Source organism: Megalobrama amblycephala, linkage group LG10, assembly GCF_018812025.1.
Source record: "Megalobrama amblycephala isolate DHTTF-2021 linkage group LG10, ASM1881202v1, whole genome shotgun sequence".
In the NCBI taxonomy this organism is placed as follows: domain Eukaryota; kingdom Metazoa; phylum Chordata; class Actinopteri; order Cypriniformes; family Xenocyprididae; genus Megalobrama; species Megalobrama amblycephala.
In genome coordinates, this window is record NC_063053.1 from 2391892 (window position 1) to 2418792 (window position 26901).

General features: G+C 34.3%; 1 protein-coding gene across 6 annotated transcripts in view; it reads left to right on the top strand.

Moving 5' to 3' along the window:
• The window catches only part of LOC125276457 (signal-induced proliferation-associated 1-like protein 2), a 163353-nt gene that overhangs the window by 104658 nt on the left and 31794 nt on the right, over positions 1 to 26901 (top strand). For 3 of the 6 annotated variants that reach the window (XM_048203932.1, XM_048203934.1, XM_048203933.1), the window contains exons 9-15: positions 2511 to 2785; positions 9233 to 9475; positions 13916 to 14068; positions 15735 to 15844; positions 16251 to 16333; positions 23070 to 23476; positions 25309 to 25503. In XM_048203932.1, coding sequence (XP_048059889.1) covers positions 2511 to 2785; positions 9233 to 9475; positions 13916 to 14068; positions 15735 to 15844; positions 16251 to 16333; positions 23070 to 23476; positions 25309 to 25503 — 1466 coding nt within the window. The remainder of the gene's footprint in view (positions 1 to 2510; positions 2786 to 9232; positions 9476 to 13915; positions 14069 to 15734; positions 15845 to 16250; positions 16334 to 23069; positions 23477 to 25308; positions 25504 to 26901) is intronic. The other 3 variants (XM_048203936.1, XM_048203937.1, XM_048203935.1) reach the window with 2 other exon arrangements.

Genomic DNA, 26901 nt, shown 5'->3' on the forward strand with positions numbered 1-26901 from the left:
TTGCTAACAAGTGCAAATCAGGTTCTCGGTGACTCACTCTCACTAGCTCGGCTTATTACAGTAAAGCTTTTAAGACGGATCAGCCTCTTCTCAGAGTTACTGACTCACTCATGACCAAACCTCACGCTCCTGTGACCTTTCTCTCGGTGGCTTCTGACTCTGCTGAGTAATGAAATGCACATTCACTAATTAATACACTTTCTTATATGTCCTCTTAACCCTTCACCTGCCCATCCTTTGTAGTTTTAGACCATAGTTCCCATTGAGAGCAGTGATGTGCTGCTGATTTGGAGATCAGCTCTCGTTAATGCTGTCTAATGATTGAATGAGATTGTGTGATGGCGTAGTTTCATGTGACTGTGCAAGTGTGCTTCGCTGCAGATAAACATGAGTGACACAGTCACCATATCAGAATGACATGTTTATACTAGATTAATGCTAATTACTACACCCATTAGCAGTCCAAAGAAAAACAGTCAAACCAGTTCAAAATGGGCAGGTCTGTAACGCTGTGATTTGAAGGACACCACTCCTTAATTTAACCGCTTGATTTAAGATATATTTTATTTTATATATATATATATTTTATATATATATATATATAATTGATATATATATATTAATTTAATTTATTTTTTAGAAGTTTAAAACATAGTATTATTATATTATATTATATTATATTATATTATATTATATGTTTCAATTGAGATACTATGTTATATTAATATTTCCAAATTGTTTATGCATTTTTAGAAGTTAAGGACTTAGGGTTAGGTGTTTAATATAATATAATATAATATAATATAATATAATATAAAACAACAGAATATATCATAATATAATAAAGTATGATATAGTATGATATTATATTATGTTATGTTATGTTATATTATGCTACTTTAATTATTATATTAAATATATATTTTATTTATTTTTAGAAGTTTAGTACTTGGGGTTAGGTGTTTAATATAATATAACATAACATAATATAATAAGGTATGATATAGTATGATATAGTATGATATATTATATTATATTATATTATATTATATTATATTATATTATATTATATTATATTATATTATATTATATTATATTATATTATATTATGTTTAATACTTAGGGGTTTGTTTAACTGTTTCAAATGTGATACTATGTTATATTAATATTTCCAAATTGTTTATGCATTTTTAGAAGTTAAGGACTTAGGGTTAGGTGTTTAATATAATATAATATAATGTAATGTAATGTAATATAATATAATATAATATAATATAATATAATATAATATAATATAATATAATATAATATAATATAATATAATGTAATGTTTGGTAACATAATATAATATAACATAATATAATATAATATAAAACAACATAATATAACATAACATAATATAATAAAGTATGATATAGTGTGATATTATATTATATTATGTTATGTTATTAACATAATAACATATTATGCTACTTTAATTATTATATTAAATATATATTTTATTTATTTTTAGAAGTTTAGTACTTGGGGTTAGGTGTTTAATATAATATAACATAACATAATATAATAAGGTATGATCTATTATATTATATTATATTATATTATATTATATTATATTATGCTACTTTAATTATTATATTAAATATATATTTTATTTATTTTTAGAAGTTTAGTACCTGGGGTTAGGTGGTTAATATATAATATTTTTAGAAGTGTAATATATAGGGTTTAATATTTCTTATATAATATTTTATAATGTGTGTTAGAGGTTTGTTTAATATCTTTAATTATATGTATTCTATAATAATATTTTTCGTTTTTTGGGACATTACTTGGGGTTAGAGGATTGTTCAATAGCTTTATATTATTTTATATTGTGTTCATATTTTAAAATGTTTTATTTATTTTCAGACTTTTAATACTTTGTTTTTTTCAACAGCTTTAATTCGATCTGACACAATAGTATTAAACTCTGCTTTTCTAACCTTCATAATGTTTCACTGTAAATATTTTCTTAGTCTCTTTCTCTCCACTGACTCCTCTGGCATCTTCCAGATTTTTACTTTCTCAAGCATATTTTCCCTCGAGTGCCCTTGTCTTTATTTCCATATGAAAGGCTCTTTAGATTGAGAGAACATACTCACGCATCCGGATTTAAATGTTGCCGCGGGATGTTGGTTTTATCTCTCTTTTTGGCATTTTTCCCTGTTACCATCTGTCCTTCACGTCGGAGCTACTTAAAGGAATAGTTCACCCAGAAATAATTCTGTCATTATTTACCTACTGTCATGTTGTTCCAAATATATATGACCTTTTCTTTTCTTACATGGGAGAATTTTGAAGAAAGTCAATGCTGCTCTTTTTTTCCCCCAGATGTGTCAAGCTTCAAAAACTAAAACGAATCTTTTATGAAGTCATATGCTGCTTTTTGTGACTGATAATTTGGACTATATTGTACGAGTCCAATATTTCCTGTTGATTTCTAAGGCTGTTTTTCTCCCTCGATCCAGATCGTCACCCGCGGCTGCGAGACCACAGAAATGACCTTGCGCAGGAACGGTCTCGGTCAGCTCGGCTTCCACGTCAACTTCGAGGGCATCGTGGCAGACGTGGAGCCATTCGGATACGCGTGGAAGGCCGGCTTACGTCAGGGCAGCCGTCTGGTGGAGATCTGCAAGGTGGCGGTGGCGACGCTGACCCACGAACAGATGATCGACCTGCTGCGCACCTCCATCACCGTCAAGGTCGTCATTATCCAGCCGTATGAGGACGGAGCTCCCAGAAGGTATCAGTGATCCATTCTGTCCATCATACTATCAAAGGCCATGTCCCATGTGGAAGCAGGTCCTTTTCCTTTTTTTCCTGATTGTTGCTTTGCTTTGAAACTTACTAATTGGTTGAGTGTTGAAATGGATTTTAAAATGGTTGTGTAACTCTAAAATTATATTATATTATATTATATTATATTATATTATATTATATTATATTATATTATAGTTAATACAAAAAAATATTTTTAGACATTTTATTTTACTATATATTTAATTATTATTTAACAATTATTATTATTTCTAATATTATTATAATAATATATTATATTATATTATATTATAGAAAATAATATTGTTAGTGTGTGTGTGTGTGTGTGTATACAGTCAAACCAAAATGTATTCAGACACCTTGAACATTTCATTAATTCATTTTATTCACTATAGTTTAAAAAATAGTAATAAAATATGACAAGATCTCAGAGTTATATATATATATAATTTTTAATAAATTTTATTTTTACTATATATTGAATTATTACATATATTTTTGAATGTTAATATTTTATAGTTTTTATTAAAATATATTTTATTATTAAATATCATTTATATATTGTTTTATAATATATTATATTATTTTATATTATTGTTTAATATTATATTATTGTTTAATATTATATTATTGTTTAATATATATATATATATATATATATATATATATATATATATATATATATATATATTATTTGTATACATTTTATTTTACTATATATTTAATATATAATATATAATAATATAATATATATTATTAATTATTATTAAACATTTTTATTATTATTTCTAATATTATTAAAATAATAATTTATATTATTATTATATTTATAATTACAATAATAATATTATTAGTGTGTGTGTGTGTGTGTGTGTGTGTGTATATATATATATACCACAAATTATATATGTATATAATACAAAAATTATTTATAAATATAATTTGTTTAATTGTTTATTAATTTTATTTTTTACTATATAGAGAATTATTATATATTTTTGAATTTTAATATTTTATCATTGTTAAGATGTAAATTATTATATATTATTAAATATAATTGATATATATATTGTTTTTTAAATTGATATTTGTTTTTTACTGTCATTTTTTATTACATTTCCCGAAGAAATGATCATATTAATTAATTCATTTGGCTTTTCATGCATTTAAATGAGCTGACTGATTCAATCAGCTGCTCTGTCTCATTTATAATATGAAAGTAATTTTTCAGCGGACTAATTGGGTTAAGTAAACAAGTTCAATCACATTCTGAGCCGTCCAATTCATTTACTCAGACAGAGCATTGAAAATCTAGAGAGATATTCTATCAGCCTTGCGTTTGCACCTTTAATATTGTCATATCACATGTAAACACACACTGATCATATCCTGTCAATCCAACATGTCAGCAAATCCTCTTACATACATGATCATCTGTTATCATACATGATGCAACAGAAGCTTATTTACAGATGGAGGCAGAACAGAGCGCTCTCAGTGTTATAATGCCGGACCCTGGAGCTTTTAGTCAGTTCTAGTAGTTTGTCATTTCAACCATTTTAGAGTGATCTACTGTCTGAATAGCTCCCATTTGACCTACTTTATATAAACCATAATGGATATCTATATTTTTACATATTCTAAAGTAAATATGCCCATGTAAAACACACCACTACTACTGTATGTTCCGGTGCTGTCAGGTCACAGGGAATGCAAAACTGATCAAATGCATACTGTACCTTCAATGCAATGTAAGTCACTTTGGATTAAAGCATCTGCCAAGTGCATAAATCCAATTGCAAGTGATGCAGTTAAACAACCACAGAATATTTCTAGAATTGCCAGATGTCATCGCTGCGTTCAGGATGTTTGTACTTTACATTTAGATAAATATTACTTAAAGGAACAGCATGAATCTCATGTTTCAGGTCTGAATTTGAGGAGCAGAGCCTCATAATATTACATACACTCTCTGATTAGTCTGAAAACCAAATATTTACCCGCTGTTTACAATTTCAATCCATAAGTGAGTCATTTTCAGTGTAGACACATGTGAAATGTTTCTCTCATTAGTGTGATGTATGAGCGGCATGTTTAAAGATTCATATAGAAACGTTGGAAAGCGCTTGTGGACTGCGCAGGGTTACGGCCGGCCACATCCTGCTGCTCTAGTGTAAATAAATAGATTTTCTGGGTTAGGCTAATATTAGAGCCGTATTTCACCAGCCCAGACTGGATTCTGCGCAACCATAAAAAGACATATATGGGCTCTTTAAAATGAGAGAGGATGTAAAAACAGTTTGTTTGATGGGAAAAGTCACAGTGAAGCTTGATTTCCCACCCTTACAAAGAAGTACTGTGATGTTACACTGATGGAACTTTGATGTTTATTTACTTGAAGGCACTTTAATTGGAAGATTTAATGAGAAAATGTAGTTTTATTTGATTATATACACTATTCGAGTTTGGAGTCTTTAAGATTTTTTTTTTTTTTTTTTGTGAAAGAAATCTCTTCTGCCCACAAAGACTGTGTTCATTTGATCAAAACTGCAGTAAAAATTGTGAAATATTATTACAATTTAAAATAACTGTTTTCTATGTGAATATATAGTAAACTTTAATTTATATCCTGTGATCAAAGCTGAATTTTCAGCATCATTACTCCAGTCTTCAGTGTCACATGATCCTTCAGAAATCATTCTAATATGATGACTGTGATTTTATTTTTCATGATTCTTTGAATGGAAAGTTCAAAAGAACAGCATTTATTTGAAATAGAAATCATTTGTAACATCATAAATGTTTTTACTGTCACTTTTGATCGATTTAATGCGCCGTTGCTGTATCAAAAGTATTAATTTCCTTTAAAAACAAAACATCTTACTGAGTCTGACCCCAAACTTATAAATAGTAGTGTATGTAGTTGAAGGTCCTTGTGAAGATCTAATGTGAAACTTTTCTTTGTAAATTCAGTTTTATCAGTCCCTCCAGAAAAACGCGGATTTTTTTTGTGATCGTTGCGGGCAAAAATCCTTGATTTTGCGGCATGTTTTCTTAAAAAAATGCAATGGAAATGCAAATGCATCGAAAAAATGCGATGAAATTGCGGGAACTTGCAAAAACGTGCGGTTTGATGAAAAAGAGAAAAAAAGGTGATTCCCCAAACACCTGTCCTCAAATGTTTGGCGGTAGCAAAGTGGTTTTCCAGGCGTCGACTGAAAAACCAGTTTGCAGATGATGTTCACGTTGCGTAATTACATCACTTCATAAGGTTCCCATGGCAACAGGGGGAAAATAATACTTCACACACTTTACTTGTGTGAAGTAAACGCAACATTTTTCAACTTTCTGCTAAGATATATGTGACTTTTTTGCAACGAAAATACAGGGATTATGAAATCATGCTAGCTCCGCATATTTTGCTTGCTGAAATCGGAAATTTATGCGGTGAAAGTGCGGCGTATTTGAAAAAATGCAACTCCCGCATAAATATGCAGACTTTGGCTGATTATGCATTAAATCAGGCGATCGCATAATCACGTTTTTCTGGAGGGACTGTTTTATTCACTTCATTGTATAGTGCAGGATTGGGAAATGTATGCTAGATTTAAAGGGACCTATAATGCCAAGTTTCACAAAATGTAATATAAGTCTCTGGTGTCTCCAGAATGTGTCTGTGAAGTTTCAGCTCAAAATCCCCCACAGATCATTTATTATTTGCCCCTATTTGGGTGTGAGCAAAAACACGCCGTTTTTGTGTGTGTCCCTTTAAATGCAAATGAGCTGCTGCTCCCGTCCCATTTCCAGAAGACGTGCAGATTAAGGGGCGGTGATAAAAGGGCTCGTTTTTTCACATGCTTGCAGAGAAAGGATTACCTTTTTCACGTTTTCTGGGTTGGTAGATGCACCGGGGACCCGATTATAGCACTTAAACACGGAAAAAGTCCGATTTTCATGATATGACCCCTTTTTAAGCTTGTTTTGCACGTATGAGCATGAAGCGCGATCGCATTGTTTTGCTAAACCCAATAGCAAAATTATCCTTGAGGTGTTTAAACAAGCATTACGAATGTCAATCAATACTGATCATTATTGCATTTCTCAGGGTCATTAGTATCTTACCTTTATATCACATGCTTCTGTTTTCCATTATTACGGCAGTAGTGAGAGGATTGACTCAGTCGTTGTGCAGTTCTTGGCAAGCGGCAGTGGAAAACATCACTCTATAAATCTGAGCCTGTAAATGTGAGCAGAGCGACGAGCAATACATACTTTTCCTTGGATAAGAACACTAATGTTGGGAATAACTCTTGTGAGTTTTGGTCATGTGGGATCAAGTGTCTTTCTAAAACAACATTGAATCTTTAAAAGCTTCCACTTAAACGCAATTGGGTTTGTGTTCCTCGGCGCATTCACACGCTGTGGATTATTCTCCATATGCTAGTGTACGTCAGAGGTTTCAGGTTTTGATGTGGAAAATGTGAATGTTTTGTTCTGTGTGGAAGTAAACAGTGAGGTGATGAACGCATTATCTTTATTTACTCCTTTAAAATGTATTTAGCTTATGCTGTGAATTGTTTATCAGTAGTTTTAGACATTATTCACTCTAAATAACCCATTTTAATGGGGAAACGGACTTGAAGAAACTCTCCCGTGTAGAACATCTTATATGCTCGAGGCGCCAAATGTTTGATTCAGTAGTTTACTTTTCTTTTCAACTGCTTCTCATTATGTTGCATCTGTGAGTGATATACAGTAACTGCATTTATGTTGAAACACATGAACCAATGCTGTTAGCTGCGGCTGATGTTTAATGCATTTGCATCTGCATTTTGTTTGATTTCTGGTCATTGATAAACACTTAAGAGACATCTGGCGCCCAGAACTAAAGATGTCTCATATTACTCACCTCAGTATTCCCCAATGCAGTGAACTTCATGCAAATCAAGCATACTGTTTCTCATAAATAGAGGCTGTGGATAATAAAGAAATTAAGAATTTTATTCCACAAGGAGCATTATATTGTTCAAAAGTGAGTAGACGTTTATAATGTAACAAAAGATTTTTATTTTGAATAAATGCTGTTAAGCAGCACATTGATGATAATAATAGGAAATGTTTCTTGAGCAGCAAATCATCATATTAGAATGATTTCTGAAGGATCATGTGACACTGAAGACTGGAGTAATGATGCACAGGATCACAGGATATAAATTACACTTTACTATATATTCACATAGAAAGATGCTCTGACCCATTCGTCTAGTCATCACAATTTGGCTCTTGTCAAACTCGCTCAAATCCTTACGCTTGCCCATTTTTCCTGCTTCTAACACATCAACTTTGAGGACCAAATGCTCACTTACTGCCTAATATATCCACCCATTAACAGGTGCCGTGATGAAGAGATAATCAGTGTTATTCACTTCACCTGTCAGTGCTCATAATGTTATGCCTGAGCGGTGTATTTCACAATATTGATGCATAAATGCAGCCTTGGTGAGCAGAAGACCTCAAAAAACTCCTTGCAAAATACAAAACATCTTGTTTTCATACAAGGAAACCATACAGAATCTGAATGACACGAGGGCGAGTAAATGATGACAGAATTTTCATTTATTGCTGATCTTTTCCTTTAATGTATTCCAGCATGATTTCTTGGTCAAAAAAAGTCCCTTTCGAGGATGTTTTGCATTGCCGTGTTGCTCATGCCAAGAGATTCTGCCAGAAAGTGTAGCGTAGCATCTAGTGTTCTCTGCCCTCTTGAGAACGCCAAGGTCAGTGATAACCAGAGGGCAATGGGGAAATAGCTGATGAATGCAGCTCAATCTAAAACACATTTCAGCCGATGCACATTCTCTGATTTTTGGGGCTGTCTTCTGCATATAATTGATATGAGCCTGTGGGCTGGTTATGCAAATGGCAGATGAGAATGTGAACCCTTCACCCCAAGAGCTTCATGGAGACAATAGCGGCAGAGTTGAATTGCAAAAGGTTTTTTTTTGGACTGTTTTCATGACCAGGGTGCAGCGCTGAACCCTCGGGCTCTTTTCTTTCAACCCAGGAACCCCACCTCATCCAGCTTCTCCATTTCTGTGCATTTTCCAGCACTCTGGTCCTCCTTGTTTTTAATGTACAAGCGGGCGCGTCCTTTGGTAACTTGAATGTGCGAGGCTTCCGGTGTCATTCGATTCCAGTTATTTTAGCTGTACAAAAATAGCTGCACCAATGGAGAATATGGGGAAAATAATAAACATTCAAGCATGAAAATCTGTTCTAGTAGAGCCCAAAAACAAAATCGCATAATAGATCCTCTTTAATACAATCCTGATTCTGTTATGAGCAATTAATAAGTGCAAATTATTCCAAAAAATATTGGTGGCTTATTTTCTGCTCTTCATGTGTGTCTCAGGGGATGTTCAGAGCTCTACCGCATTCCTATGGTGGAGTATAAGCTGGACAGTGAAGGAACGCCCTGCGAGTACAAGACGCCCTTCAAAAGAAACACCACCTGGCACCGTGTGCCCACCAGCGGCCAGCCTCTTCCCCGCGGATCCCCCACCCAGGGTCCCGATCGCATGCCGTGCCAGCAGATCCTCCAGACCGCCATCCCACGCAGCACCTCTTTCGACCGGAAGTTGCCAGATGGACCCAGGTATCACTTCAGTTTCAGCTCCTCCGTGGACACATCTTTTCCTATTGAAATCTGAAGTGTGCGTGTCTCAGTTTGGTCCACTACACATACTGCTCACCTCACTATATGAGGAACTTCATCTCCAGAGAGTCACTAAACAAGCTTTTTCATTTGAATAAACTATCATCATATATACACACAAAAACTCAAAGGTCTTCACTACAACCTGCCAAAATAAAAGATTGGTTTAACTTGAAGAAACTTGTGAGAGAAATATATTACCATTGTACAGTAGTACTTCTCAAAGTAGTAGTAGTAGTTATAATAATAATAATAATTGTTAAAACTTAATTTTAAGGAATATTACACATTTTTTCTTCCATGTTTTAAGTTTAGAAGAAAATCTTGTTTGCCAAAAAATAAAAGTATTGTTAAATTTGCATTTTATTATTATTTTATAAGATTATATTGTTAATGTTTTATGCCTTTATTTGATTACCACAGTTGTTGATAATGAATTTATATTAAATCTTTAATCCAAAAAAACAACAACTGAAAAACAGAATTTCTGAAGAAAAAAAAATTGGGCCTTATTATTGTAAAAATTTGACTGTTAAAGGTTTGTGAATGCAATTGATTAGCTTTTTGATTTTTGAAATGTAATTAAACCTTTTAAATAGAATCAAGAAAAAATTAAAACAAAAAACATGGAATTTGGGATAAATAAAACTGAATTTGGGAAGAAACAATGATTTCATATGGCCCTAATCGCCTTCCTGTGATACTAATGATTGAACCAGATTCATTCAGATTTCATAAGTGCATAAGTGTTAAAGTGCATGAAAAATACAGCAGGATGAAGGAAGTGTGGAAGAGTTTCACAACAGAAACGATTGTGTATTTTTGGTGTATTTTCGTTCTCAAGGTCTGATGGATTTTCCTTAATTTTCCTTTATACATTTACAAATAAAATCTGCCAGTGCAGTTACACAAAATACACTTATATTCAAGATCCAATCTTTGAAAACAAGTCTTAATAATGTATGCAGTATTGCTTTCAGTAAATTTATATCAATTTAAGATATTTATTAGATATTTTAACTGGAAAACAAAAAAATATAGCTGCAGGCAGCGATGACGGGCCCAAGCCCCAGTGGCACCGCCACACCAATGGCTTCAGGGCAACTGTGCAAAGTTTGGTGTGAATCATATGAATCGCGTAGAAGCAGTAGCTAAAAATTAAGAGCCTAATTATTTTTAAAAAATCACATTCAAACTTAAATATGTCACTTCGTGTTATTTGGAGCTAATGACTGTAAATTAGGAAGTTGTCCGGCTTGATGAGATCAATATATGTAACGTTTGGTGTTTGGTGACTGTAGGTAAAACTTACACCCCACATTTGTCAAAAGGTGGCGCTACAGAGCTCCCTCTCCATGCCATTTCTGAGGCTTTGCCCATGTCTAAAAGCTGACCACTCTGATGTGTGTGTGTGTGTGTGCGTGTCGAGATTCGTGCAATTTGATGCATGCTAAGAATCTCAAACATGAGTCTCATGTTGCCATGGCAACAGTTTTTTTTAACATATCAAGAATTCTTTCACAGGTCTACATCTGCTGTGTTTTGACATTATACTGATGAAGTTTGAAGGAAATCAAGTAAAATTAAGAGGATAATTTCAAAGCATTTTGAAAGTGACACACTTCCTGCTGCCAGTTGGTGGCGCTAAGACTTTTACTCGCAATAGTCACATCCATGTGATAACACTGCACAAGATGTTGAGGCTTGTTTTCATTTAGATTGTGTTTTTAGTATGAGTGTATTTTGTCTTACTGCACTGCCAATATAAACTAGTTAAAAAACAAGTAATGCAAAATATGCCAGTTCAGTAAGACAAAATACACTCATATTCAAGATGCAATCTTTGAAAACAAGTCTTAATATTGTATGCAGTATTGCTTTTTGAGTAAATGTATCATTTTAAGATATTTATTAGATATTCTAAAAATACTCTTTTGCAGTGCATAAATATGTGAAAATTGCACCGTATGTGGTCATGCCGTGTCATGCAACATTTTTGTTTCCAGTTTTCACTACCATTTACTTGCTGCTGGAAAGTGATGTGTTGCATTACCAGTGTTCCTGGCATACTTACTGACCCCTGAACATCATGAATTCAGGTTCCTGTATTTGTTTTGCATGCGATATGCCTTTCAAATATTATAATATGGTCATTTGTTCTTACTTGGAAGCCCCTCGTGGTGTTGATGACCTTTCCAAACTCTTCTGTGAGACCGCATGTGGAGAGAGCTGTGCGTCGCGTCAGTAATGCCACTGAGCTGTGCTTCTTCTCTTATTGGTGATGCATTAATACTATCACTAAAAACACACTGGACAGTAATGTCCTAGCAACCACTTTAACATTGATATGGCAATATTTGCACACTTTTTTCACAAAATATTTACAGGTGTTAAAGGACTTGGCATCTGTCACAGTGATGTGTTAATATGCTAGCATGCTTATTGTCCAGTGGCATTGTTTGTGCGCAAAATCACCGTGCCAATTGTGCGTTTTGGTCTGTGCATCGTTGCTTCAGACTGACGTTGACCTGTTTGGGCAGGCGAGAGGTGAAATCACCTTCATTACGTTTCTTCACCTCACGTTCTGCGGTTGTGGAAGGTGTGTGCGATGTATGCATGGAGAATGAGACCACTGCTGACTCCCATTAAAGCTGACGGCCTGGAGGAATCAGAAAAACATTGCAGGAGCGGGAATATTAGATGCTTGAATTTCCACAGCCGGTACTTTTGCGAGGTGACGTGTGATTGGATCACTGGTGGTTTAGTAGACTGGATCTTAGTGGTGTTCGGAATAACATATTACCGTTCTACTCATGCTATTTTTGTAGTATGCATCCATTAATAACAATCAGATTATTATGCTTTCAGATTGATTTAAACCATGTTTTATGTTAAATACTGTACCCTTTTATTTACTTGACATTCGGGCAAAATCTTGAATTTCTTCTTCAGTATGCATAGAAAATCAAAGATGCACATTTGTCAAGTAAATAAAAGGTAAATTGCACAAACATATTTAACATAAAATGGTTGAAATCGCATGATAATCTGACCATTATTGATGTCATATTAATCAGTGCAACATTTATGGGTCTGTGTGTTGCCTAATTATCCCAATTATTTCACTAATCCACTGATAAATTAATTGAATTATTTTATAAATTTATATTTTGTATGGATTTAGTTTATTGAAAATAATTTAATTTAATATGATTTTTTTAATAAAAACTTATAACAAATATAAATGTAACAATTTAATATTAATATTATTAAATACAATATTTGTTTATTATTTTGTATACTTTATTCCATTATATTATTATTTATATATTTCATATTATATATTATATTTCATCTTAAACAACTGAAAAAATGTGCTGTTCATCTGATATAGGTTGATTTTGATTTTAGATATTAAGTAAATTTGATTTAATATTGGTTTAGCTTATTTAATATAGTTAATTTATTATTAATGTATTAATATCATTCATTCCTCAACATTGATAACAACATTATAGTAGAAAAATGTTTAATAAAAAGTCCCCCTGTAGTCAATAATTTTATCCCTTAAAACTCATCTTTGATCATCAAAATGACATATTATATGTTTTTTTTTTCAGTGAAAAAAGTCTTCATGCCTTAAAATAGCTTGAATGTAACTCTACACCCTTGCTTCATTTATTATACTCAAATCTATGAATATGCTAATTAGCCCCGCCTCCACTCTCTCGCACAAGCTCAGAGATCCACTCGGTCAACTTCCTGAAGTTAAAGCTGCACAATTGTGTCGCTCTTTACAACATCAGACACATAACGGTAATTAATATGATTAGTCTTTTGCTTGACTATGTTATCAAACAGCTAATAATGTGTAATAACAAACCATGCTCCCGGTCCAGCTGCCGCCTTCAAAGTGGTAATAGTTAATGATATGCTAAAGCCTGCCGGCACTTTGACGTGATTGGTTACAAGGTGACGTCAGAAACACTAACGATTTCAAACCGCGTTTTTGAGACTGTCTTTAGATAGCTGCAGTTTTAAAGAGAAAATACTCAGCAATGGTGTTGACTTTTGAATTTGCACATGGTTTGTCTTAAAGCACATTAAAAACACCATATAAACAACATTAAAAACTTGATTTTCACCGCAGGGGGTCTTTAACACACATTCAGCGTGTTACTCTTGTGAACAGAGTGATCAGATCAGACACATTGATGTCAGGCTGATGTTGTCTTCTTGACTCTACAGGCTCTCTGTTTGTTCGTTCAGCTGAAATCTGTTGCTCACGCCATATTGAATTCCGCTGTAGTCGTACTCCTCGGTGCCTCAGCTGCTGTGAGAATGGAAACCCATCTGTTCTCTCTCTTTCTCACGCTACAGGACCGTACAAGATATGGAGAACCCTCAGATCTCGTCCTGCAGTAAAGGAGAGGCGTCTCAACACTACCGCAGCTCACCCAGTAACCAGTCGTCCTCCAGTGACCCCGGACCCTGCGGGAGCGCCAGCTGGAACCAGCAGCCCGGATACGACGGGTAACACGCAAACTCACAGATTCTGCTGGACATTAGGGATGCACCGATAGGAAATTTGGGCTGATATCGATAACCGATAATTCTTTATATTTGAAAGCCGATAACCGATATATCGGCCGATAAATCTAAATCAAAATTTTTATATCATTTTGAGAGCCTGATTATAAAAACAAAAGTCTCACAAATCAGCCAAATTTTCTTATCTGGCCGATAACAATAACATTAAAAATGAACATATATCGGCTGAAACCGATATGGTGGCCGATATATCGTGCATCCTTACTGGCGGAAATGAATAAAATGTTATTAATCATTTTTGATTTAATATATAATAATTTCATTAAATAAATCAGTTAATATAATTATATTTATATTGTTATTTAAATATTTATTTTGCATCAATTTAGTTTATTTAATACAGTTTAATTTAGTATTAATGTTTTGGTCCAATTAATAATTCAATAAATATAAATGAATAAATCCACTGATAAATTATTTAAATAATATTTATTATGTTATTATAAGTATTTAGTATAGGTTTAGTTTATTTAAAATGATCTAATTTAATATTAATGTATTAATAAAAAACTTATATATTATTTGTTGATATTAAACTATTTAATTTTTTCCATATTTTTCATCTTATAAAAAAACATAAAAATATTATTAATTTGGATTTTAGAAATTAATTTCATTTTATATTGTTTAATTAATATATTTTCATTTTAAAATATTAATTATTTAAATAATATTTATTAATATTATATTATTTTATTATAAGTATTTAGTATATGTTTAGTTTATTTAAAATTATTTAATTTAAAATTATTGTATTAATAAATAAATTTATTATATATATATTATTTGTTGATATTAAACTATTTAATTTTTTTCCATATACTATTCATCTTATAAAAACAAAAATATTGTTAATTTGGATTTTAGAAATTAATTTCTTTTAATTTTGTTTAATTAATATATTTTAATTTTAAAATATTAATTATTTAAATAATATTTATTAATATTATATTATTTTATTATAAGTATTTAGTATATGTTTAGTTTATTTACAATTATTTAATTTAAAATTAATGTATTAATAAAAACATTTATTATATATATATTATTTGTTGATATTAAACTATTTAATTTTTTTCCATATACTTTTTCATCTTATAAAAAACAAAAATATTGTTAATTTGGATTTTAGGAATTAATTTAATTTTATATTGTTTAATTATGATTTGGTTTAAGAAATGAATCGATACGTGACGAGTAACCTGATTAATGTTCAGGAACAGTATCTGTTCGTTTACTAATTGGCTATAAAGATGTTTAGACTTTAAGTCTTTAGCACAGCACATTTTTAGCTAATTTCACACATCTCGTTCCACTGAGAGGAAGTCAGTAGTCAATCCATAATGAATCCAATCAAGGCTGCCATTTTTTAATATCAGTAAAGAAATAAGCAATATGAATTTAGACGTGTCCTCATACGTAGAGTCTTTGATCACAGCTGGACGTGTTTTTAATCAAACTGTACATCAATGCACTGCAATGAAAGATGAATAGCCCAAAAAAAAATACTTTCATCGTCCTCATTTGATTGATTGAGGTCATTTTCCCATTCCCAAAAGGGCTAAACTCCAGCCTGTTCCATCCACAGGTGTCAGTCTCCCGTGCTCCATGAGCGCTCAGCTGAAGCCCAGGGCATGCTGGGAGACAGCGAGATGCTGAGGGAGAGGGAGCCCACCCTCGAGAGAACTCGCTCTGCAGGTGCGATTCAAACACATCCTCATACATCCAGAGCTTTGTAGTTATCCTTCATAAGAGTGAAGGTCAGCGAGACAAATATACTGGAAATTATACAGTTCCTTAGCCTGCTGGAAAGAAAATAGGTTATTGTTAGGGTTGCATTGTTAATTAAAACCAAATTGCTATTGTTATAGTCATTATTAGCAGCACTAGTTATTGTGGTCAATCTGGTTTTTAGAATATCATAGTTAAATAAGTTGCTGCACCAAGATCTAACAGCCCTACTGAAGGTCTAAGATGTCTAGACCAGTTTGCTCCATCTAATGACCAGTCTGGACCAGCTAAAGATCAGTTTCTTTGCTCTTATGTTCACTTTAATCAGATGTTCTGGGAATCTCAAAACTTATCCTTTATTATATCTTCACAGAGGCGAAATGGCACGTCCCTTCCACCAAGATCCTCAACTCTTTGAAGGAAAGAGGCAAGGATTCACCGAACAAGTTGACACGGGTAAGATTATTCCCACTTGACACTCTGGTAGAGTAAAAGTCATGACTGTGATTTTGCCAAGAAGAGCATTTTTGTAGATCAACATCATTTGTTCTGATCCTGTAAGGAACAAACATAGTCCCAACCATTCAATACCCTTAAAACAGGTACTTTTCCTTGAGCTTTTGATATATATGAGGTCATTCTGTAAGTTTCAGAACTGAAAACTTCTTTGTTATTGCAATAAAAGCTTTATTGACACCAGCGAATGACTGATCCTGGAATGTGTCTATAGATAGGTGAAACTCCGCCTCCACAGAAGAAATCAATGCCTACTTCATCATTGCATCATTAGCCCCGCCCACTGGTGTGTTAGTGAGATGAGGAGGAGAGAAGAGCGATACAGGACTAAAATAACATTACCTTTCAAAGGATCCTAATGCAGGAATATGGTTACTTATTTTCAGTTGAGCTTTATTTATTTGTATTCGGTTAATTTCACTGTGGATTCTTTGGTAAATCAATCACATTTCGGACTTTTATGATATGGACTCGACAGTAATGCAACAACATGTCAGTAACTGTGTTCATTCTAATGCCTGATCTGATATTAATGATTCATGTACAGTCAGATGATCTTAGTCTGTGTGTCAGTAAATCAAACCAGTGACTAAACGCTCAACTTCACCTTGTTTCTCTTAGTAGGATGAAAATAATCTGTTATTTGAATGCTCCCTTTGGACTCTCGCCAAAACTCACATTTTAATCAACAAATCTCTTATTTACATGGCATTTGCACTGTTAGTTATGATGAAAGCATTCGTTAGTGTGCAGAAATTGAGTTGCAATGACGAGATCACTGCTTTCATGAGCTCAACAACATGTCTGTGATCGACTACAATGTTCATCACTGCAACCTTTCATGCCACGATCTAAATATAATGCCATAGATCTAAATGCAATGCAACACTTTCCACGATTAGTTAACCTTGAGAGCTGTAATAGTAAAAATGTGCTAAAAGTTTTTGAGAGAGTAATACTTGGCTATTCCATATGCAAAGATGTCAGCCAATCACAGCAGTGGGCGTTTACACTGAAGTCTCACAGCAGACACGCCCCTTAAAACAGAGCGTTCAAATCAGAGGATAATATCAGGGTAGGAAAAATGCCTTTTATTTCTAAATTATGACAATTTGTGCACCCCAGGAAACATTATAAAATAATAAAACAACGCAGTTCATGACCCCTTTAAATATAAGGCCCTCCATTGTCCACAATAATATTCAAACCTAAGGTTTTCCTTTGGTATCTGCTGTAATGATGAAGTTTATTTATTTAATTTACTAAAACTAGGATTAAAATAGCTAACTAAAATAATTATAATTATAATATAAAATTATAATTATATTTATAATTATATATTGGATATTAAATAAATAAAAAAATTTAAAAATATATTTCAGAATCAGGGTTGTTAACTGAAATAAAATAAATAAAAAAAAAATTAAAAAAAATATATAACTTGATATACTACAGTTAAAACTGAAATAAAAATTAATAAAAAGCTACACAGACATATAAAAAAAATTACAAAAAGACAACAAAATTACTAAAATGAAAATAGAAAAAAACAAAAATAACAACTAATTGAAAATATGAAAGAAAAAAAAAAGTATCTCAGTGATACTAAAATAAGTCTACCCAATAAAATTTGATCATAAAATATTATCATAATTATTGGCATAAATAAATAAAAAAATATTCTTTATAAAAATGCCAGTGGCGTTTTAAGATTTTATTAAGACTTTTAAGACTTTTCCAGGTCTAGAAATCACACTTTTAAAATGAGGCTACCTTATATGTTATTGAGAGGATGAATTCACCTAAGAAATATTTAGATTTTTACTTGTTTTAGCTAATTTCAACGCTTGTTTTGTATTATTGTAAATCATTAGTTAAGGACCACTGCCCTAAAATGCTAAAAAATAGTTCGATAGTAATTTTAGACAAACCAGGATGTCCTACTTGGCAAAATCACGCTCGTCCTACACACAGCTGTATAGAAGGTCAAGAGGTCTGGTTCATTCAAAGGACAGAAGACCGCTGACAAAATAAACTATGTGCTTTATTTATAATTCAGTTGGTTAGTTGGCTAGCCAGCAGGCATTTGTTTATATATGCAACTGTATGTTTGTAAATGCCGAACGAATTCATAATCTAGGGAAATTCCCCATGGGAAATTCACTGCGGGAACAGTGTCAGAATGTGTTTTAATGTGGTAAGTGAGGTTTACACTTCACATATGAACCAGTTTATCAAGTGGAAACATGGGCTGGATCCGCTGCTTGGGAAACCTCTCCAGTTCGTCTTTAGGGTGTTAACTACCTACAGTACGCCGAAAACCTTGATATGACAAACACGCACACAGAGGCGCAGCGAGCCCCGCTAGTCGTGCTGTCAGTGTGCATGTGCATCAGTGTGATGAATGAATGGAGATAAGGTCAGTCTGCCCTTGGTGCTGCCGCTCTGTGCTGTTATCAGGGACACGCTCGTGTTTGTCTGTCTCTCTCGCCATCTATCTCACCTTGAATGTTAGTTTTACCCAATATCTCTCACTTCCTGTTCCAGTAATAGCATCTGACCACCGGCAGCCAATTCAAAGTAAATTGCGGTCGTTTAACGCAGGGCAGCAGGGGTCCAAAAACAACAGGCTCCTGTAGTGATGGAGCTGTATATATATATATATATATATATATATAAGCTCTCTTCCAAAACGTTTGAGCTGAAATGATCCTCATACAAACTGTTAACTGTAGCTATGTTTCCATCCACCTATTTTTATGCAAATTTTGGGACTGCATAAAAAACACTGGATGCAAAAAATGTGCATAAGAATCATATGTGCTTAATTGAGGTATACAGTTTTATATACACAGCAAAATCCCCAGAGTTAAATCAACTCTGCTCAGAGTACATATGGTGGCTCTCTATATAGTGTTAAAGTAACACTGAAGCAGAGTTAAATTTAATGAGATAAGTGATGATTTAGCATTAGTGATGAACACCTGCTGTTAACAAGCAGAATCACTGAAGAGAAACACAAGAACTACAACTGACTTCAGCCACAGCCTAAGATGAACTCAACTGAAGATAAAAGACATTAAATCTCTCAAGATCTGATTAAACAACTCCACAAACAGCATATTATCTCATTAACTTTAACTCTGTTCAGTGTTATTTTAACTCTATGTAGAGAGGAACCATATGTACTCTGAGCAGAGTTGATTTAACTCTGGAGATATTGCTGTGTACATGCATATAAACTACGATGGAAACACATTTACTGAATAATAAATCCCTCGATGTGCATCAAAAAAGTCATGTGACTGCCTCAACAGGGGATGTGATTGGATAAGCGGACTAACCAGCGGTCCAATCTCATCGCACAGCATCTCAAATGTTGGTTTGGTCATTCTGAAATCGCATCAAAATAGTTTGTATTATGACCTCCTAGAACCGTCTCACATGATTGCATTCCCAAACATCAGGCATCCTTCTTTGGATGCAAGTATTGCGTTTCATCTGCACGATGTGAGATGCAAGTCATTTATGATGTATGAAAAAAGTTTCTTTCCCGATTGCAGCAACTTCCATTTTTATTGCAGATATTTTCTGACAATTTCCTTGGAAGTTATGATTTTGTTCTCTTGATCACATGGGATGGAAACAAGGCTTTATTCACAAATGTTTTATGCAATATTCCAATTTTTTGCATAAGTTACATTTGCAACTTTGGATGGCAACATGATGCTTTAAAATGAGTATTGCACACAAATATGGGCTCGAGCACAGATGGTGTGAGGATCCTATTGGAATTGCTCCATTTCTTATTCTTCTTCTCCGAAATGAATCAGATTTTTGCTGAAACATTTTTGAGGGCCTAAACATGCTCAAAAACTCATGAAACTTTGCATAGGCATCAGAAGTGGTTAAAACTTATGCCTGATTTGAATTTCAGAATAGGTGTGGCAAAATGACACCACCTATTAAATTTCAGCGAAGTGCCTCTTGTGCTACGTTTCACGTACAAGTCTGAAATTTGGTACACACACGTAACAGCTCAATACCTACAAAAAAGTCTCCTGGAGCAAAATCTGAAGTCAGATATTTTGAATTTTCTCTGCAAAGTTTGTGCAGTTTTTGCCATTTCCAGACGTTGTACTTTAACAAACTCCTCCTAGAGATTTAATCTGATCAACATCATATTTGGTCAGTCTAATCTAAAGGCCTTTGTGACGTTAAATTGCGAAGATCTTGAGTTTTCTCTGAAGGGCGTGTCCGTGGCGGCATGACAAATTACGATGTTTCGCCATGAAACAGGACGTTGTTGTAAGTCAGGCATACAATGTCTGATCTGCCCCAAACTTCACATATTTGATAAGAGTCCTGACCTGAAGACATCCACATGCAAATATTCAGTTACAGTCATAGCGCCACCTGCAGGCAACAGGAAATGGCATGCTTTACACTGTAATTCACTCCCTGAAACACATTTAAATATGCCATGAAGTACCAAACATGTTAGAAACACATTAAATCATGCACCACTTGGCTGTACTAAGTGTTAATGTACATGGCAATATTCAGTTATTGTTAAAGCAGGAAGTGTGGCACTTCAAAATTATTTCTCTTATATTTACCTGCTTACATGCATAACATACATTCTCTTGGCTGATTCATTAATTTATTTATTTTCACAGAGCTTGTTGTAAAAACATTTTTTGGAAGGATATATGTGCTGCTGCATGAAAATTAAGTATCTTAGAAAGCATTATAATTTTGCTGCTTGCTGTTTTATATTTGCATTTACCTCAGTATAATTGACTTTTCGTTAAGCCCCGCCTTGAACGTTATTAACCAATTGTGCTTTAGAATCTAAATGCATACATGTAAATGCAGACGTTAGACAAAAGAGTTTATGGAGGATGTGTTTGGATGATTTTTAATGTATTTTTACAATAGATTATCCTAAAATACATGACAGACTACATTTAATAGTGATACTTTTTTCCTTTTTACGATTAAACTGTGTTGTCTTCCTTCCAAAATGAAAAAATTAGTAAGAACATCTTAATTTGCTCCAAGGTAAATTAATGTTAATTACTTAGTTTCACTTACACTAATGTTATTACTTATAATTTCCTTCAGTTGAGGCTCTTTCTGTTTCAGTGACTGTGGAAAGCACTTGCCTGTATTCTGATTTGCAATCACTGCAGTTTTTAATCACGTCACTTCTTAATTTAACAATTTCTATTAAAGAAAATGGCAGATAATGTCTTAATTCCTTCCTTCCCACGTTAAGTATAATACCCAATCAGTTTTTACCACTTCATGCTGTTCAAATGAATCTCAGTAGACATGTTCTCTAATGCTTTTCTCAGTTAGCAACAGACTTTTCGATTTAATCTACAGCATATGATTTATTGTGATTGTGATGAAGAGTTATAGTGGGTTTGCAGCTGTAGAGCCTCTGAACAAACATGAAAAACCATGATAGATTAAAGGACTGTCTCATTATCCACGTTAAGTGGAATGTGTTTTACAGCTGCATTAATGAGTGTGTTGGATCATTTCATGGCAGTCTATATAAAAGCAGGTTTAATGTCAGAATTAGTCTCTTAATTATGTTTTCTGTTGTCTGTTTGCCTTTTACCATCTATATCAATAACTTACAAACTGTTTCATCTCTGAAATGGTCTCTAATGTCTGTTGCATTGTCTGAAATGCTGTTGGCCGTATCCACTGGGAGATGTACATGGCGCCGTTCACCACAGGCTCTGCTCTCTTGATTTATTACGCCTATTGTCTGCGCACTAATTAATGAATACAGCTCATATTTGCATACATTACCAGTCACAGAATTATTCATTAGCTCACAGTAATTAGTTTTGCTGGTCTTTGCAGTGTGCACTGGTACGTTTAAATTGCCATGATATTAGTTTGGACTAAAGGTGTCACATGACAAAGAATATGACAGCAAATGCGGCCCATTTTCCATCTGCTAATTAAAGAATTATAGATAATAAAATATGCTAGCAAGCACAAAACGCCACATATACAATGGGATGATATGTATTGTGTGTTGCAATGTGAGCTACTGAAACACTGAGCCTTGCTATTTATGCTGCCAGTTTTTTTATTTTAACATTTTTTATATATATTATTCATATATTATTATATTTTAATTTTATTTATATATATATATATATATATATATATATAAAATATAATAAAATTACATATTCACAAATAAATATATATATATATATATATATATATATATATATATATATATATGTGTAAATATGTATATACATACATATATATTATGTATATACACACACACACACACACACACACACATATATACATACATATTTATACACATGCATATATATATGTGTGTGTGTGTGTGTGTGTGTGTGAATATATAATTTATTAATTTGATTATTTATAATCATTATAATATATATATATATATATATATATATATATATATATATATATATATATATATACAGAAAAAAAAAACAAATAAAAAAAAAATATATTTTTTTTTATTATTATTTATTTTGTTTTCTTGGGTGTTGCTAGATGGTTGCTAGGGTGTTCTGGGAGGTGACAAGGTGACAAACATGCCTTAGTAAAAGGTCCCTATAATTAATGTTTCCTCGTGTGTATATTTGTCTTCCTCCAGCAGGGCGGCGATAAGAACTCCAGCCACTCCAGCAGTAACACACTTTCCAGCAACGCCTCCAGCAGTAACAGTGATGAGAAGCACTTTGGCTCCGGGGACCTGATGGATCCTGAGATGCTGGGTCTCACCTACATTAAAGGAGCCTCCACTGACAGCGGCATTGACACCGCACCCTGTAGCATGACCCCGGGAGTGGCCAATGCATCCGTGGCCCGTGTCGTGCTCCAGGGCCGGGGTGCGTCTGATCCAGGACACCCGTGGACACCGGAGCTGACGGAAGAAGGTTCAATGGAGGAGGACCACGGCAGGTTGTACCTTCCTCAGAGCTACGCCGCAGCTATGGCCGCCGGACATACACCCGCGGATGGGAGTATAGGAGACCTGAGCGAGATCTCATCTCATTCCAGGTGAGCAAAAGAGTGCTGCTGTTTAGGAGAATATAAATAGGTCAGATTTGTAGCTTGAGTCTGAATGGATCAAGCATTTCCTGGTTCCAAGCGGTGTGTTTTTGCCAACATTATTTATTAGTCTACTGGTTAGATTCCCACTCAGACCATGTGGAATGCTTCCAGTCTGCTATCCGTTATTGTTTATAAATATGTTCATATTTTTCCAGCTACACACAAACAAAAAATTAATTGGGTCCGGTTGTTTTGCATATCCAGCTGTGTGGATTCTCTTGGAGAGTGAGGGATGGTCATTTTTTTTTAAACTGCAAGTCAGCAGACTTTTTGCATCTAAATTGCTATCACTAACTTCTCATTTTGAAGATGCTGAAAGCAAACTATTATGCAAAATTTACTTTTACATGGTGTTGGAACATAAATGTGTCGGCAGTGTGTACACAACCACTGTATAATGATAAAAATCCACCCACTCTTTTTTATATACTCCCCATAAACAGCGTCTCAAAATGAGTTGTTTGTGTTTTCTGTACATTGTGACATCACACTGTAACAGGCCCCGCCCACAACTGGTGACGGAATCTGCCCTGTTAGATTAGCTCCTCCCCTGAGTGAGCCGTACACAGTCCGCCATAAATGTTATCGATGAAAACAGTTATCCACTGCGCTACTTTTCTATTGCATTTCTATGTAAATGTGCTAGATGGACATGTTTGACCGTTGCGCTCGCGTCTCGCATCTTTTACAGTGTCTCGTGCAGGAAATGGCATTTTAAAAATGCAGCGCTCAAGTTAAAAGAAGTTTAACTACCTTGGGTTTTCCACTGCCCACGTCTCGTGTTTTTAGACACAAAGAGCGTTATGTGTGAATAGTCCTGAATCAGAGGTAAAAATGCAAGGTCTGTTTAGCATGTTTACATAGAAAATAATGGACAAGCAGCGCATTGGATTGCAAAAATGTGTTGTGTGGAAACGGCCCCATGCTGTTTCTCCTTTTTTATTGTTGCTGGAGTATCCAAGGCATGAGCTGTGAAGGCTTCGCCCACTTCTGGAAATGGGGACGGGGAGCAGCAGCTTATTTGTATTTAAATATATACACAAGAAAACAGCATGTTTTTGCTTCCAACCAAAAAAGGGCATGGTATAATAAATGATCTGTGGGGTATTTTGAGCTAAAACTTCACAGACACGTTCTGGAGACATCAGAGACTTATATTACATCTTGTGAAAAGGGGCATAATAGGTCCCCTTTAATTACTTTCTGTTATCTTCAGAGTGTTCTTATATTCTTCAGGATGAGTTTCAAATACATAGACAAGTGAGGTTTCAAAAGTACACTATTTTAGGGAGTATTATTAGAGCCTCTCAGAGGACAGTTATGTCAACTAAACCCTTGTAAGCATAGACTGTTACATAAAAGGCAGAAAAATGGTAAGAAGTCTCTTTGAGGTGGAGCAGAGAGAATGGCAGCTGTCATGTTGTTGAAGAAAGGTCAGGGTCCTGCTCGTGGCCATCTTGTCAGTTCTGATGTGTGTGTTTTTGAAGTCATGTTTGTCTTGTGAATGCATTTCTAAAAGATGCCCGAACAGAACACTGTCAATGCAGAATCCACCCAACGTCTCTTAAACGGAAGCCCAGGGGATTGTTCTTAGAATTTGATCACTATTGATCTAATTACACGTAGGGCGTTTTCAGAAGTGTAAATTTATTTCCCTTCTTCCCTTCTTTTATTTCCCTTCTTAACCACCAGTGCTTAAATTAATTAGTACAGGAAGTCGTTTCATATTGTTTTGATGCTTGGGTCTCACGTTTCACTATCCCATGTGCGCTGGCCAGTGGCTCTCGCCACTCCAGCAGCCCCTTACCCCACAGCTCCAAGCTCACGTCCTCTCCAGAACATCCCGGAGCCCAGGCAGTTCCCTACAGTAGCCAGGAGCCCGGGCCCAGCATTGAAGCACACACACACAGCCGCCGTAGGAGGGCCGATGACAAACTGATCCCGGACGAGCCCCCAATTCAGTCCGAGTGTGGGTGAGTGTGTGGACGTGTGGAATAGCGAAGCACAATAATCAGTATCTTCTGATTAAAGTTCATTTAGGGTACAAAAGGGCTAAAGGCACCGTGGGGCAAAAGGCGCCTTTGTTTTTATTTTCCTCTAAACCACTAGATGGCACAAAGAGTGTGAGTCGGTAACATATGTGTGTGCGTGTGCTTCAATGAAATTCAGCGCGTCAATATAGAACAGTGACTAAACTGACTTGGAACTACCTGTGCATTAAACCATTTTATTGCACACCTTCCAGCCAATTAGAATCGAATATTCAGATAGACCATGGTATAAAAAGATTTATCAAATATAAAAATGATGAATTATCGTTATTAACCAAAATTTCAGTGCATCACTAAATAGGATGCATCTGCTGGTATGATTGAAAAGAAAGGTTTTATTTAATTGTTTAGGCCACTAAAAGCAGCATTATAAAAGCGAAGACACTTATGAGAGTAATTTGTTGTATAATTTAATTTACCATTGGCCATTACCACATACTTGGAGACCTCAGAATCTCTAGAGCGTGTAAAACTCTCAAGTAAAACTATGTTTTAAAAGAGTTGTATTGTGATTTCCTAATGTGAACAATTAGGTTGGGCTTTAGATTTGATTAAATTTAATCTTGCCCTCCAAGCTTGTGCCAGAGTGACTCATTAATCTTCTGGTTTAAAAGGCCAGGAGAGACCAATCTATTCCGAGGCTGGATTTAGCCACCGGCGAAGTTCTTTCACTTCTATTTATCCAATTAATCTCTCCGCTGGCACAATCATCAAGCAATTCCAGTTTTTAAGGACAAAAAACATTTTCAGTAGGTTACTGATCAAAGTGAATCTTTCCTCAGTCGATCCAAGTATCACCACAGCCTGGAACGAACCGTCAGTAGATTAACGGCTTCATCCAAGTGAGTTCTTGTGCTAAAACAGCTCTGTAAATGCACAAATGTATTATACTCAGCATGTGTCTCCCCTCATTATTGATCTGCACAATGATGTCCAATCTTTGTGGACTGGACCATTCCACACAGAAGATCGGTGTTTCCCACTGGACTCCAAACAGATCCTGAAGGGGAAGCAATTAAGCCACAGCCACTATTCTAGTTTTGTTATTTCTCCTTCTAGGGAACCATGTTTTTATTTTTAGATCATGATGATGTTACTGGGAAAAGACTGGTATTAATTTATGTTGAATGAATTTATGTATATTTGGCCACTTTTGGCATTGAGATGATGGTCAAAAATAGTTCGCCTTAATTCGCTCTAGAGAAGTGTGAATTTGAATTAAATTGGTCACACCCTGCTCATGGGGACCTACTGTCCTGCAAAATTTATTTCTAACCTGCTTCAGCACACCTGCCTGTGATTTTCAAGCAATCCAGAAGA